Source organism: Equus asinus, chromosome 13 (genome assembly GCF_041296235.1).
Source record: "Equus asinus isolate D_3611 breed Donkey chromosome 13, EquAss-T2T_v2, whole genome shotgun sequence".
Lineage (NCBI taxonomy): Eukaryota > Metazoa > Chordata > Mammalia > Perissodactyla > Equidae > Equus > Equus asinus.
In genome coordinates this window covers 11560385-11574759 of record NC_091802.1, presented here as the reverse complement: position 1 = coordinate 11574759, position 14375 = coordinate 11560385, and the positions used below count along the sequence as shown (strand labels likewise).

General features: G+C 43.9%; 1 protein-coding gene across 12 annotated transcripts in view; it reads left to right on the top strand.

The window, feature by feature from the left end:
* The window catches only part of DNAH2 (dynein axonemal heavy chain 2), a 106103-nt gene that overhangs the window by 20044 nt on the left and 71684 nt on the right, over positions 1 to 14375 (top strand). For 11 of the 12 annotated variants that reach the window (XR_011493579.1, XR_011493576.1, XR_011493577.1 and 8 more), the window contains exons 6-14: positions 462 to 572; positions 743 to 981; positions 1938 to 2129; positions 2808 to 2965; positions 3450 to 3537; positions 3883 to 4088; positions 4822 to 4951; positions 5223 to 5405; positions 6814 to 7028. Coding sequence is in view for 6 of the 12 variants with exons in the window: in XM_014861563.3 (XP_014717049.3) it covers positions 462 to 572; positions 743 to 981; positions 1938 to 2129; positions 2808 to 2965; positions 3450 to 3537; positions 3883 to 4088; positions 4822 to 4951; positions 5223 to 5405; positions 6814 to 7028 (1522 nt within the window). In the remaining 6 variants the exon portion in view is untranslated. Of the gene's footprint in view, positions 1 to 461; positions 573 to 742; positions 982 to 1937; positions 2130 to 2807; positions 2966 to 3449; positions 3538 to 3882; positions 4089 to 4821; positions 4952 to 5222; positions 5406 to 6813; positions 7029 to 14375 lie in introns of those variants that run through there. The other variant, XM_070482382.1, reaches the window with a different exon arrangement.

Here is a 14375-nt window from a genome sequence, read left to right as displayed (position 1 = left end):
ATTGCCCAGCACAGAGTAGGTACTCAGTTTGTGTTTGTTGAATGAGTGGAGCAGGGTACAGAATTTGCCTTCTAATCCAGATACGGTTTTCTGCTGTAGAACGATTGGTCAGACCTGCTCACACTTAGATTTGGAAATTTCCAAGACATGAGTTAAGGGGAAATGTAGGTGGTGGGGGGCAGTATGGGGAGTACATGTGTCACAGAAGAGAGTATTGAGGGCATGGTACAAATCTGTGACCTTATTTTATGGCAATCTCTTATTATACCTCAATGAAGTTTCTCTCTGGCCTCCTGTCATTTTTCCTCTTGAAATCAAAAAAGTATGAGTTATAGTTTCTCCTGCCTGCTCTCCTGAAATGCACATACTTCCTGGGGCCCAGATCATCAACTATGATTGGAACTAGGGTGGCATAAACCCATCCCCCTCTGTGAACTTCCATGGTCCTTTCCTTTCCTTAGATACTCGGTACAAGCTGGAGGGGCACACTGTTCTCTACATCCCCACGGAGGCCATGAACATGAAGCCTGAGGTGGTGGTTAAGGACAAAGAGCTGGTGCAGCGGCTAGAGAGTGAGTGGCTGGCATTGCCAGTATGTCAGGGATCCTATGGGGGAGAAAAGCGGACAGCCCAGATGCTGAGAAAGGAGTTGGGTTAGGGGGGCTGTGTAGGGAGCAGAGGGAAGGACACAATTGGGGCGCAGTGTAAAGAAGTGCAAAGGGCTTTGTATTCTCCCCTGCAGCCTCCATGATCCACTGGACTCGGCAGATAAAGGAGGTGCTTAGTGCCCAGGAGACTGTGGAGACAGGAGAAAATTTAGGTCCTTTGGAGGAGATTGAGGTCTGGCGCAATCGATGCATGGACCTGTCTGGTATCAGTAAACAGCTGGTGAAGCAGGGAGTGAAACACATTGAGTCCATCCTGCAACTTGCCAAGTCATCCTACTTGGCACCCTTTATGAAGCTGGCCCAGCAGATCCAGGTTTGTGAGTGGATCAAAGGATGGAGGCTTGGTAGAAAGTTGGACAGTGGTTGGGACAATATAGGGTGCTAAGAAGATGGACCCAATGTAATCATCATCAGCAAACCTAGATCCACCCAGTATTTGGACTCGTACTTGTGGGAAAGTATAAAAGTGGTAGAACACAGGGTTTCAAGGACCTTATAGTTTAGTTAGGGAGACGTGTAGTTAATCAACACATTTACAGTGAGTACCCTCGCTGAAGCCAGCCCCGCAATCCAGCTGAGAAAAGAAGACTTATGCTAAATAGGATTACTAGACAGCATGGGATCAAAGAGGAACCCATGTGGTTCAGCCAAGAAAGTGCAAGATAAACACTTAAAAAATACAGTTGATATTGTATAACAAGCTGATTATGTTAGCGTTGGAGATGCACAGAGGATCAGAGTGATCTGTAGAATACAGAGATGGAAGACTTGTCTTCCTAAGTGGAATTTTAAGTTAGGCATTAAGGGAATTGCGCCGCAGCTAGGTGGACAGGTCTGAAACTCTGCTTGAGAACAGGGCAGTCAAAGGGACTGGGTAAAAACTATGGGGATGAACGGGAGTGATGTCCAGTCAGCTGATCAACAGCTATTGAGTACCTACTTTGTGCAGAGTTCTGAGTTCAATCGGAGAAACTAGAGGGATCGATACAAAACCTGAGCTTGGAGAATGCCCAGTCTAGTTGGGGAGATAGGACTCACACATGAGAAAAGACTTTCATAGAAACTAGTAAATGAATAAAAGTAGATTATCTATAAACTCTGGTCCTGAGGGTTGCAGAGACTTGAAATGATTGGCACTGGGTAGGGTTAATTGGGAATGCTTCCCAGTAGAGGCAAGTCAGGATGGAGTTCAAGATGGATGGGAAGCGCTCACTTTGAACAAGTTCTTTCCAGTGGATAAGTCTACTCCTGGTTTCTCTTTACTGCCAGGATGGCTCTCGTCAAGCACAGTCAAACCTGACTTTTTTGTCAATCCTGAAAGAACCTTACCAGGAATTGGCTTACATGCGGCCTAAGGACATCTCTAGTAAGCTCCCTAAGCTGATCAGTCTCATCCGCATCATCTGGGTCAACTCTCCCCACTACAACACTCGGGAGAGACTTACCTCCCTCTTCCGAAAGGTGTGTGTCTGCAGAGGGTGGGACAGAGGGTTTTAAGAGGGTGGCCACGTTGATAGAGCTCAGATTTTCTGAAGAAGGTAGAATTCACTTAGCAGGTCTGTGGTGCAAAGGTAGTGAGGAGTGCCCTTCAGGTCAGACAGAGGCTAAAGTCTTCTGCCGGCATTGTCAGCTTTAGTGATGCTCAGAGTTGGGGCCTGGGCTGGACATTTTGCTTCTAGATGGAAGTAGCCTAGGCAGGAAGAGGCGCTTTGAGAAGAGGAGTTGATGAGCATGGGGATGGAGGCAGGAAGGACAGACTCCCAGGCTGAGTTGCACAGGAGGGGAAGACCCTCTTTTTCTCATTTCAAAGATGGAAATTGCAGTAGGCTAGAGGTAGATTTAGGAAGGAACACCGGCTTTTGAGGAGCAGAACCTGGCACATTTCATCCAGGGTGACAGAGCCAAAGAGTGGGAGAAAGGGCGCTGAGCTGAGCGGAGGCGAAGAAAGTGCAGCTGCAGAGCTGGGCTGAGGCAGGTGGTGGAGGTGGAACCCAGTGGGGCAGTGGAGGACCCGAGTTGGGTACAGAAGTCAAATCCACAAGTAGGAGGCTGAGACCTGGGGCACGGTCAGGGTGATTCAGAGAAGGGGTTGAATGCAGCTATGGCTGGAAATTGAGGCTGTTGGGACCCCTTCTGCAGATGAGCAATGAGATCATCCGCTTATGCTGCCACGCCATCTCCCTGGACCGCATCTTCGAGGGATACGTCATATCTAGCAAGGAGGACCTACAAGGCTGCATTTCCTGCTGTCATGCCTGGAAAGATCACTACCTACGGGCTGTGCAGATGCATACCCAGTAAGATGTGTCTCCCCTGACATCCTGTGTGTTCCCGCCTGTCATTCCGATAGGGGGTAGATTCTGACTCCTTTCACTTGCATTTTCTTTGAAGCCTATAGATTATATTTTTCTAGATCTTGGAGTTTCTACATGGGTCCCAGTTTTCTCTCTGGATACAGATATTCTGGCTCCTAGCCCTAGGTTCTCCTTATCCTAATAACCTCTTCTCTCTGATTCCAGGAATCCTTTCTGCTCTTTTTCTCCTTTCTTGGTCCTAATGTCTAAGATTCCATGACTTATAGACCTTCTCCTAGACGCTTTGTCTCCTCTGTGGTTCTCCTCACCTTGCATTTCTTCTTTTAAGGTTCAGGAAAACTGCTTCTTGAGGTCTCCTTTTCTAAGGCTCCCCCTGAACCCAAGACTCCTGGTTCTAGCTTTGCATCGGCAGATTGATCCCTGGTGTTCCCACTGTTTGAATTGGTCCATCTTTCTCCTAACACAGGTTCTCCAGTCGGGGCTGGGTCCTAGACCAGACCAGCATATTTGCTCAGGTTGATGCCTTTGTGCAACGCTGCAAGGACCTTATCGAGGTGGGAAGAATGTCAGGGAAGGAGAAGCAAAGCCAAGAGCAGACCCTCCAGAAGCCCCGCCCGCGAGCTGGGGGAGATGAGGCAGAGGCCAAGCATAGAGCTTACTGCTTTGGCTGCTCTTGTGTAACTGTGTGCCCTCCCACCACCCTGTTCTTTTACACTTTTACCTGTTATCACTGACTCAGTATCTCATATTTCATTCTGCAGCCAAAATTCATCCCAGTGGCCCCTTGCATTTGGTTGGTTCTCCCTAGTTTTTTTAGACATTTTAAGCTAAACCAGAGAGCTCAGGACTTACAAGCTCCTGAAAGGAGAGCAGGAATCCTCATGCTGACTTCTTTTTAGGTATGTGACTGTCAGTACCATTTTGCCCGCTGGGAAGATGGCAAGCAAGGTCCCCTTCCTTGCTTCTTTGGTGCCCAGGGGCCCCAGATAACACGGAACTTGCTGGAGATTGAGGATATCTTTCATAAAAATCTACATATGCTGCGAGCTGTTCGTGGGGGCATCCTGGATGTCAAGAACACCTCTTGGCATGAAGACTACAACAGGTGAGAATCACAGGCTGACTCCCAGGTAGAAGGGAGTCAGGGAAGGGAGGTCAGGAGACAAGAATGGGAGGAGGGGCGAGAGTGTAGAGGGGAAGGTGGAGGTGACAGATCGGGGATGGGGAGAGCAGGAGGGAGTGCAAGGAAGGAGATGGTTGCTCAGGTTAAGGGTTCCAGAGTTAGCCTTTCAGGGCTTGAATTCCAGTTCTGCCACAAACTAGATGTGTGACTCTGGGCAAATTACCCTACCAGTTGGAGCCTCTGTTTCCTGTCTATAAAATAAGGTTAGCGATAGAACCTATCTCATTGCATAGGTTTTTTGTTGTTGTTTTTACAGATTGGCACCTGAGCTAACTGCTGCCAATGTTTTTTTTTCTTCTCCCCAAAGCCCCCCCAGTACATAGTTGTATGTTCTAGTTGTAAGTGCCTCTGGTTGTGGCATGTGGGACGCCACCTCAGCATGGCCTGACGAGTGATGCCATGTCCGCACCCGGGATCCGAACTGACTAAACCCCGGGCCGCTGAACCAGAGTGCGCGAACTAACCACTTGGCCATGGGGCCAGCCCCTCATTTCATAGTTTTGAACAATAAATGGATTGATGCATGTAAAGCATTTAGTCAGTGCCTGGCACATAGAGAGTCATCAGTACATAACATATAGGATTCTTAATCAGGGCGATGTGCTTGGGGCAGGTGAGGGCACCCAGCCTTCAACACGGCTCTCTAACTGTGCAGGTTCCGTGCTGGAATCAAGGACCTGGAGGTGATGACTCAGAACTTGATCACCTCTGCCTTCGAGTTAGTTCGAGATGTGGAGCATGGAGTGCTACTGCTGGACACCTTCCACAGGCTTGCAACCCGTGAGGTGCCACTGCCCTGCCTGCTTCCTTGACCCTGTTTCTCTTGCACTTTCCTTCAGTTCCTCCTGAAGTTCCAGACACCATCCTACCTCCATTCATGCTCTTTCCCATGTCCTAAATTGCCAGCGCCTCTTTTCTTCCCTCTGTTCCTCTAGTTTCCAGATCACTAAGGAGTGTGACTCTCGCAGCAGGGGTGTAGCTTTCCACTAGGATGAGTAACTGGAGGGAACCCACATCCTCAGGGCATGGTGTTGACTTCTTTTTCTTCTTCCTTAGGCTATCAAGCGAACGTATGACAAGAAGGCGGTGGATCTCTACATGCTGTTCAATAGCGAATTGGCCCTCGTGAACCGTGAACTGAGCAAGAAATTGCCATACCTGGAGCCCTACATGGCCCAGTATTCCGGACAAGCACACTGGGTGCGGATCCTGCGGCGTCGCATCGACAGGGTCATGAATGTAAGTGCCTGGCCTTTTCCGAAACTTGTTCTCAGTGACATGGTAGAGTTTTCAGGCTGTGCTACATGCAGGGAGGGCTAGGGGACCGGTCCAGAGAGTGTCCCTTGAGAGTTTTCACGACTGGAGCCCAAGTCCGAGTGGCAGATGCAGTTCAGTGAGGCAGGCCTTGGCTTTGGATTTGCAGCGATGGCAAGTGTGGTTGGTTGAACATGGGTCCTTTTAGGCGTTTCATATCAAGGTGGAGAGGAGGAATAGGGTCAGCATCTGGGAAGCTGGACCACCAGAAGAGTAATACAACCTCACAATCTTACAGGGCCTGGTCTTCCTGGAAGAACAGGCACAGAGAAACAGAAAAAAAATTTTTTTAAAACTTTTTGGGTATATAGGTCTAAAGCTATTGAGATACCTGCTATCATCTAATTTGTCCTGGGAGGGAATAAGGCAGCCTGCAGACATTACTGAACCAGGTTCGTTTTGCCTGTCGCACAGAAAGCCAATCACCGAGGCGATGAGTTTGCAGCAGAGAAAGGGTTTTTCCACAAGGCAGCCAAGTGAGGCAATGGAAGAACGAGTCTCAAATCCACCTCCCCAAAAAGTGGGGACTAGGGGTATTTATGAGATAAAGGGGCAGGGTGGTCTGAAGTGTGGAAACAGATGATTGGAGGTAAGAAGGGAGGTAATTGATGATCTGCGCAAGCGTAGTCAGGCTCATGGCTCTTCATAGGATGCGTGTTCACAAAATGTCCGCGTGATCATGACCTGAGGGTGGAGTTTTTGGCTCACTGACGCCGGGAGGTCACTTATCCGTCATCCACACAGACCCAGGTGATGAGTCCGTGGCCTTAGCCAGCCTGAATGGGACAAGGAGTTGACTCTCAGTTCCTGAAAAACTTAAGCACCTGTAACCTTGGTGACCCAGACGTCAAAGATCTTACTTACAGGGTGGGCTTTAGTGATGATTATCTAACTACTTTTGCAAACAGACAACTGAGTATAGTTAAAGCAAGTTGGCTTCCAGTTTCACAGACAACTGGAGGCCTCTTCAGCATCGGTGGGCTAAGGCTGAGGTGGGGAAAGGCTCGCACTCCTTTTCAACCTTGTGCTTCTTAAATCCTTTGCCTCCTGTAATTTACTTTCTTTTCCCAACTTTTTTCTTCAGCTGAATCTCTGTGCTTCTCTTTCTTTATTTTAACTCCCTTTCACCTTGTGCCTTGATCTCTTCCTCTCACCTTGCTTTTTGGTTCCATCTTCCTTCTAAGTAGTCAAAATCAATCTCCATAGCAAGCCTTAGACCTATTGTTGGTGTATATGTGTGTGTGTGTGTGTATGTGTGTGTGGTCTCAGAGAGGTGGTAACACGGAGGAATGTGGCCAGTAGGCTTCCCCTATCGGTTGTTCTTCCCCCTCAGTGTCTTTCTGGTGCTCATTTCCTGCCTCACATCGGGACTGGAGAGGAGAGTGTACATACCTATCAGCAGATGGTTCAGGCCATTGATGAACTAGTCCGAAAAACTTTCCAAGACTGGACATTGACGCTGGACAAAGACTGCATTCGGCGGCTGGATACACCATTGTTACGAATCAGCCAGGAGAAGGCGGGCATGCTGGATGTCAACTTTGACAAGTACAAGACCCAACTGATTCCTCCCTCTACTTGTCCTGTCTTTGGTGCCTTTCACTTCCCCAACTATCCCAAGAGTTTAACTTCCATCTCTCTGTTTCCCTCTCCGTTCTTCTCTCTAACTCCATCTTATACTGTAATATGTTTACCATCACTTCTTAATTTTAATTTTACAGTTTATCTTCAAAAAATTGATTTAAGAAAGAAAAAACCCAGTAACCTACTAAACCAGTGATGTAGGTGTTCTGCCACTAGATGGCCACGATGGCTCAGCTAAATCATCCAAACCATGAGCCAGGGTGTGGGCTTTCCTGAGAACTGATGGGCTGTCAGATCATGCCCTCTCCTACAGCTTTATAATTATGGCATTTTCAGATTACAATTATTTAAAATGTAATTAATTCATTTATTAGGTATTTAAAAGTATATAGTGAGTGCATTCCATGTGCTAGGAACCAAGATGGCCACAGGGAATGTATACAGTGGCAAGTCCTTCCCCTCTCTTACTCTGAATGGACAAACTTCTACTCTTAGAGCTGTGCTTCCTTTTCATATAAGATGCAGAAGAGCAAATAAAGAAGGAGCTATGTAAGGCATCTGTCTACAGAGATTAAAAACCTTCTGGGGATAGTGTTTTCCTGATTGGAAGGAAATAATTTTCTACTTGATTGGTTTTGGCTCCCTCTTGTCATCAGCTAGGCCCTATCATAAGAGTTGCTTCCCACGCTTCTAGGCTGTTGCTACTAGCATTGGCTTTAACTCGTAGAATTTCCTTATTTCTTCGGCAATTGTAGAAGGGGCTTTGCCAGAGAAGACAGAGTGTGGAGACAGAGCCTGGGGGACAGAAGAGGCTGAGGTGTCTGTCCAGGGCAGCTGCAGGCAGCCTAACCAGAAGGAGACGACACATCATGGTTGAGGAAAGAAGCCAAAGAACCAAGGTGGAGAAGCAGTGCTGAGAGGCAGGTTGGAGGGTGAGGCAAAGGCATTAGGGAGAAGGACAGAGATGTTTGAAGGCACATGGATCAGGAAGCCGTGGAGGAGCAGAGTGTCAAGACGAGGGTGAGAGGTTTAAGAGAAGTCTTTGACCAGTGAGGGCCGTCAGAGACTGGCTTTGATAGGGTTCATGGTTTTTTGAGGTATGGCCAAGCAGGATCATATAAAAATGGCCTTGTAAATTAAGAATAAGATCTTGAAGAGGCAGAAGACTAGGCCAGTGTTACCCTAGCTATGCCGTTTGGGAGCATATAACGGGGTTGGAGCTGCAGGACTCGCGCTTCCATCAAGCTGGGTATCCCGAAGGCACTGTGCTTGGAGAGACATCCAGACATACTGGTAATAATATGAATATGAGCACACACAGTCCACCAATTGCCCTTTTCCTGTGAATTAAGGGATTGTATTCAAATAGAATTTTATTAAACACCAGTGATCGATATTTACATTTTAAGTATGAGAGAAAACAAAAGTTGAGAGAGAGGTAAAGTGATGCCATAGGTGAGCACTGCTTGCTGCCTGCTTCCTTCTAATCCTCAGGGTCAGCCAGCGAGAGGGAATAAAGCTTAAACTGCAATGCCACCCAGACCAGGGTTTGAACCCTGGAGTAGTTCTGTTTTGCCCTGTAACCTCAGGCTAGCCACTGAATTTCTCTGAGCCGGAGTGTCCTCATCTTAAAAAATCCTTTTTTGAGGTTGTCGTGAGGCGAAGTGACAGGTGTAAAAGTCCTCACAAACAACAAACAATCAATAGACATTATTTTCCTCTCAAAAAATTGCCTCACAGGGGCCAGCCCGGTGGCATAGTGGTTAAGTTCGCATGCTCTGCTTCAGCAGCCCAGGGTTTTGCTGGTTCGGATCCTGGCATGGACATGGCACCACTCATCAAACCATGCTGAGGTGGTGTCCCACATGCCACAACTAGAAGGACCCACAACTAAAGATATACAACTATGTACCAGGGGGCTTTGGGGAGAAAAAGGAAAAATAAAATCTTTAAAAAAAAAAAGAGGAAGAGTGGCAACAGATGGTAGCTCAGGGCCAGTCTTCTTCACCCAAAAAAAAAAAAGGGCTCCTCAAAATTGGTGAACATAGTATTTTCAAAATAGGTTTAATTTTTAAAACATTTTAACCTTTTAGAAGAGGTAATACGTGTACAGGTCATAAAATTCAAAAGTTACACCAGAGTAGAGAGTGAACAATCTTCTTCCACTGCTGTCCCCAGGTGACTTAGTTTCTCTCTGAAGAGTCAGAGTTACCAATTTCTTGTATAACAGTCCCGAGATAAGAGTGTATATCTACATAAGTATCCTTTTTTATATAAATAGTAGCGTACTATTTACAGTTATGTACATTGAAAGTGTTTTCAAAATGTTTTATTTAATTTTCCCGTTATAAATTTATTCATCATTTTAGAAAATTTACAAAATGCAGAAAAGTAGAAGGAAGAAAAAAATTCCCCCAAAGATAATCTTAATTATTTGGTATATATATATTTTTTCTTTTGAGGAAGATTAGCCCTGAGCTAACATCTGCTGCCAATCCTCCTCTTTTTGCTGAGGAAGACTGGCCCTGAGCCAATATCTGTGCCCATCTTCCTCTACTTTATATGTGGGACGCCTACCACAGCATGGCTTGCCAAGTGGCACCATGTCCACACCCGGGATCCAAACTGGCGAACCCCGGGCCGCTGAAAGGGAATATGCAAACTTAACTGCTGTGCCACCAGGCCGGCCCCTTGGTATATTTTTTAATCACTCTTTTTTCCCCTCCTATTTCATATGGTTGTTTTACTCTAATTTTTAAAATCTTTACTGAGTATTTTTAAATTACAAAAGTAGTGCATACTCACTGTAAAAAAAAATTTGACGTAGAAGTATATAAAGAAAAAAGTGAAAATTCAGCACATGGCCCCACTCCCAGAGGTAACCATGATTACCATGTAATAAAAAATATACACTGCACTCGTAAAACAAGATTACATCATAAACAGTATTTTTGCAACTTGCTTTTTTTAAGGTTAACAATACGTGTGGGAGGTTTTCCGTTCTGTATGTACAAAAGTGCATAATTATTTTTCATGACTAACAGCGTCCTGTATCTGGCTGTACTCGTTTGAATTTAATCACTGGGCCCACTGTGGATGGACTTACAAGTTGTTGTACAGTTTCCGTAAGGTTTCTGAGTATTCTGTCCTGGAGGGTTTCAGCTGGGCTTCCTACACCTTGTTCCCTTCCCTCCACAGCAGGTGTTTGCCTGATGTTGGAGCCTAGTGTCTGTCTCGTTAGGGTAAACTCAGGAGACAACTTTTCCGTCTGCTGTGCTCATCTCCTGTCAAGGGACATGTTAGATATTTATCTAAAATACCGTTTGCATAATCTTTATAGTAGAGTTTCACAAGGCAATGATGGGCCAAATATTTATGGCCCAGGTTTAGCTGAAACCCAAACAATGGCTAGACACTTATTCCAGAGAGAAGAGGTGTTCCTGTCCTTTGGCAGTTGTTTTCTAGAAAGATCTGTCATAAATTGCTTTACATTTTTGTGGTTTTAAGATAAAACTGCCTCAATCCAGTAAATACTGTATGGGGAAAACCCGTGATCACGGGGAAGTGTTGTGAAAAGCCTGGGCTCATCATACCAGTAAAGAAATCCAAGATAGTTTCAGCTTTTCCAAGGCATGTTAACACCCCAAGCAGGTGCAGATAGCTTGATCACGGTTCCTTTTCTGTGCTCAAGGTCTAGATAAGATCCTGAAACAAGCAGGCTTTTCAAATGTCCTGCTTGTCCTCAGAAGTACCTGACTCTCCCTTAGTTCTGGGAGCCTTCCAATCTCTAACAGCACCTATCTTATCTCACAAGGGGTTTTGTTATCCCACCTTATATTCCAAATATTTGAACTGTGAAGTCCAAATTGGCTTTTACCATGTTTTATGGCCAGACCAGCCTTACAGATTGCACTTAACACAAACGTATTCCAGATGTCGTCTACACCCTGGCTGAAAAGAGTTGTGTTATCACCATGTATGTAGCCGATGCCTCTGTGGAGTGGCATTTCCCTAGAGCAGGATAGGGGACACTGATGTCTGTTGGTTCTTTGTGTCTAGGTCTTCCTCTCCCCGCCTTTTTTCCCCAATCATAGAGCGCCTTCTCCATCGGGCCAGTTCAGTCAGGGCTGTCGGCTCTAAACTAAGCCAGCTCTACTTTCCTATCTCTACTGCCTGACCATCTGTTTGAGTGTAAATTATAAAATATTTTACTAAAATAGTTCCCTAGACTGAGATTTTTAGAAATTATATTCGTCAATAAAGTAAAATTTGCGTTCCAGAAATTTATTGACAAACTTCTGGCAAAGACTGAACATCACTGTGAAAAAAGTTCCTCATAGAGTTTTCAGCTCAGCATCAGGAAGATATTATCCAAATTCATCCTGTTAACTCCCAAGTTATAATTTGATTATTTGCCTTAAAGTTATTTTGAGGATCTTGTCAAGATGAGAAAGTGAAGAAACATTTTGGCGCAGTGTTGGATAGCATACGTGAGCAAGTGGACTTGCCATGATGTTTAGGGAGACAAATTCAAGGCCTCCAGTTTGAAGAACGTGCGAGAATATGTTTATGCTACTAGAAATGTTCCCATAGATATTCACACCCCTCCATCTTCCAAGTATAGCTATAACACAGTTTTTGGTTAAATCAATATTCAGTGTTTATCTTAATATGACTTTGTTAGTTTTGTTTACTACTGAGCCAAGTAATTTTCTGTTGCTATAGTTCTTTCCTTGCTTGTATGTCATTTTGCTATTTTGGAACTAATAATTACCTCACTATTTTAGTTGGCACACTGTTCACTATCATTAATTCTTCCAGACCAATCAATAAAACCCTTTTGAATAATATTTTTCCTTACTACCTGATATGTCAGGTTGCTATCAGTTTCATGTTTTTCTTAGAGTTATCCCTCCCGAAACTCCCTGTCCTCCTGCTTCAGTCCAACTGGTTGATTTTGAGGCCGGCTACACAAGTGTCACCCTAGGACTTCCCTGAGCCTCTTTTCTTGTTTGATTTCCTGTTCTTGGTTTATGACCTTGTTTTGGTGGAGCATATCCTTTAGTAGCTTTCCAAGAAATGGTGCATGGGAAGTAAGTTTTTTGAGTTCTTTCATGATTGACAACTAGTTTCTGCCCTCCGCTTGTTGGGCATTTGGCTGGGTTTGGAATTCTAGGCTGAAAATAGTTTTCCTTTGTTTTGGCCTCTCTCTTTTACTTTGGAGGCTTTCCTTAAATGTCTCGTGATCCACTGCTCATTCATATTTGAGATTTTGACACAGTTTCAAAAATAACACATTAGTGGAGATCTTCAAGGTTTGAAAAAAAGGCATTTCTTCTTCCACAATGTCTTAAAGCATCTGTCACAAATAAATGAGCACGTGAAAATAATTTTCTTTGTTGGAAGATTCCTCTCCAATAAAGGTGAAAATGTGGTCCTTTGCAAAACTTGAAATGTGATATTATCTCCTATATTGTTAATTCAGTGCTTGCCTGTAGAATAGACACAAAACATTCTGGATTTTCACCTCAATATTCTTTCCAAATAACATTTCAGTAATAATCAGAATGTAGAGTTTCATGGGAGCATCTTCAGGTCATAGGGCTTTTATCCTCTATGATTAAATATTGTAATTTTGGGGCTGGCCCCATGGCCCAGTGGTTAAGTTCCGTGTGCTCCACTTTGGTGGCCTGGGTTTGGATCCTGGGTGCAGACCTACGCCGCTCATTAGCAGCCATGCTGTGGAGGCAACCCACATGCAGAATAGAGGAAGATCGGCACAGATGTTAGCTCAGGGCGAATCTTCCTCAGGCACAAATAGGAAGATTGGCAACAGATGTTGGCTCAGGGCTAATCTTCCTCAGGAAAAAAATTGCAATTTCATTGAAAAAAAGAGAAGAAACCACACAGATTTAAAAACTCAAGTGATTTTATTCAAGATTTTTTATTTTATTTTATTATTTTTTAAAGATTTTATTTTTCCTTTTTCTCCCCAAAGCCCCTGGCACATAGTTGTATACTCTTAGTTGTGGGTCCTTCCAGCTGTGCATGTGGGATGCCACCTCAGCATGGCTTGATGAGCAGTGCCATGTCCGTGCCCAGGATTCGAACCAGCAAAAGCTTAGGCTGCCAAAGTAGAGCGCGTGAACTTAACCACTCAGCCATGGGGCTGGCCCCAAGATTTTTTATTTCTAAAATATTCCGTATTTTCTTCTGGTATTTTGTGATTTTATTCTTTGTATTTAGATCTTTGATCCATTTGAAATTCATTTTGATGTAGGGAGAGAGGTGCAGATGCAACTTGAATTGTTTTTATTTTTTATCCCCAGATGGCTAGCTAAGTGACCCAGTCTCATTTACTGAACTGCTGTCTTTATAATAAAACAAATTCCCAAGTATATTTATGTCTATTTTGGGATTCACTATTCTTGTTCTGGTATGTCTGCCTATTCATGTGCAGGAACCAAACTGTTTCAATTATTGTCCTCATTACTCTCTTTTCTCAGAGTTTTCCTGGATATTTTTAATATTTATTTCCCATAAGAACTTTAGAATCAATTTAGTTTAGTTCTAAAAATAGTGCCATTCCTATTTTTATAGGAACAAGGATTGAGTTCACTTTCTAGGTTGATTTAAGAAGAATGAACATCTTTAAGATGAGTCTTTCTATCCTAGAATAGCAATTTTTTTTCAATTTATTTAAGCCCTGTTTTTTGTTCATGTCATTTTTCCATATATATTAACCAATTAACAAGAAATTTTATAATATATAAACATATATATTATATACATATAAACATTTCTAGTTAATTTGTTTATTTTTGGTGTTTTATTTTTATTGTTTTAATTATCATGGGTCTCTTTTCCTCCACAATAATGTTTAACTGGTTACAATTTTTATATTGGAAAACTTTGATTTTCAGTAAGTGAATTTTGTACCCAGTCACTTTTACAAATAATCTTATTGTTTAAATTAGTTTTTTCTTTTAAAAAGCATTTTTTATTATGAAACGTATCAGGCACTCAGAGAAGTACTTAAACCTTACATGCTCATTTAACTAATACGTATAAAATAAACACCTTTGCGACTATCACCCAGGTCCAGGAAAGAACACTGCCAGCAGTCCAGAAGCCACCCACTTATAATTATTTTTCAGTTGAGTTAGTTGCAACACTTAAAATTCAGGACATTATATATAAAAACCCACGTTCTGGACTCTCTTGGAAAATCAGACAATGCAGTCGTGCTGGGCCGGCATTCCCACGTGGCAACAGTTGCCTGGAACCCTGGAGCAGTTGCTCTTTTAGGTG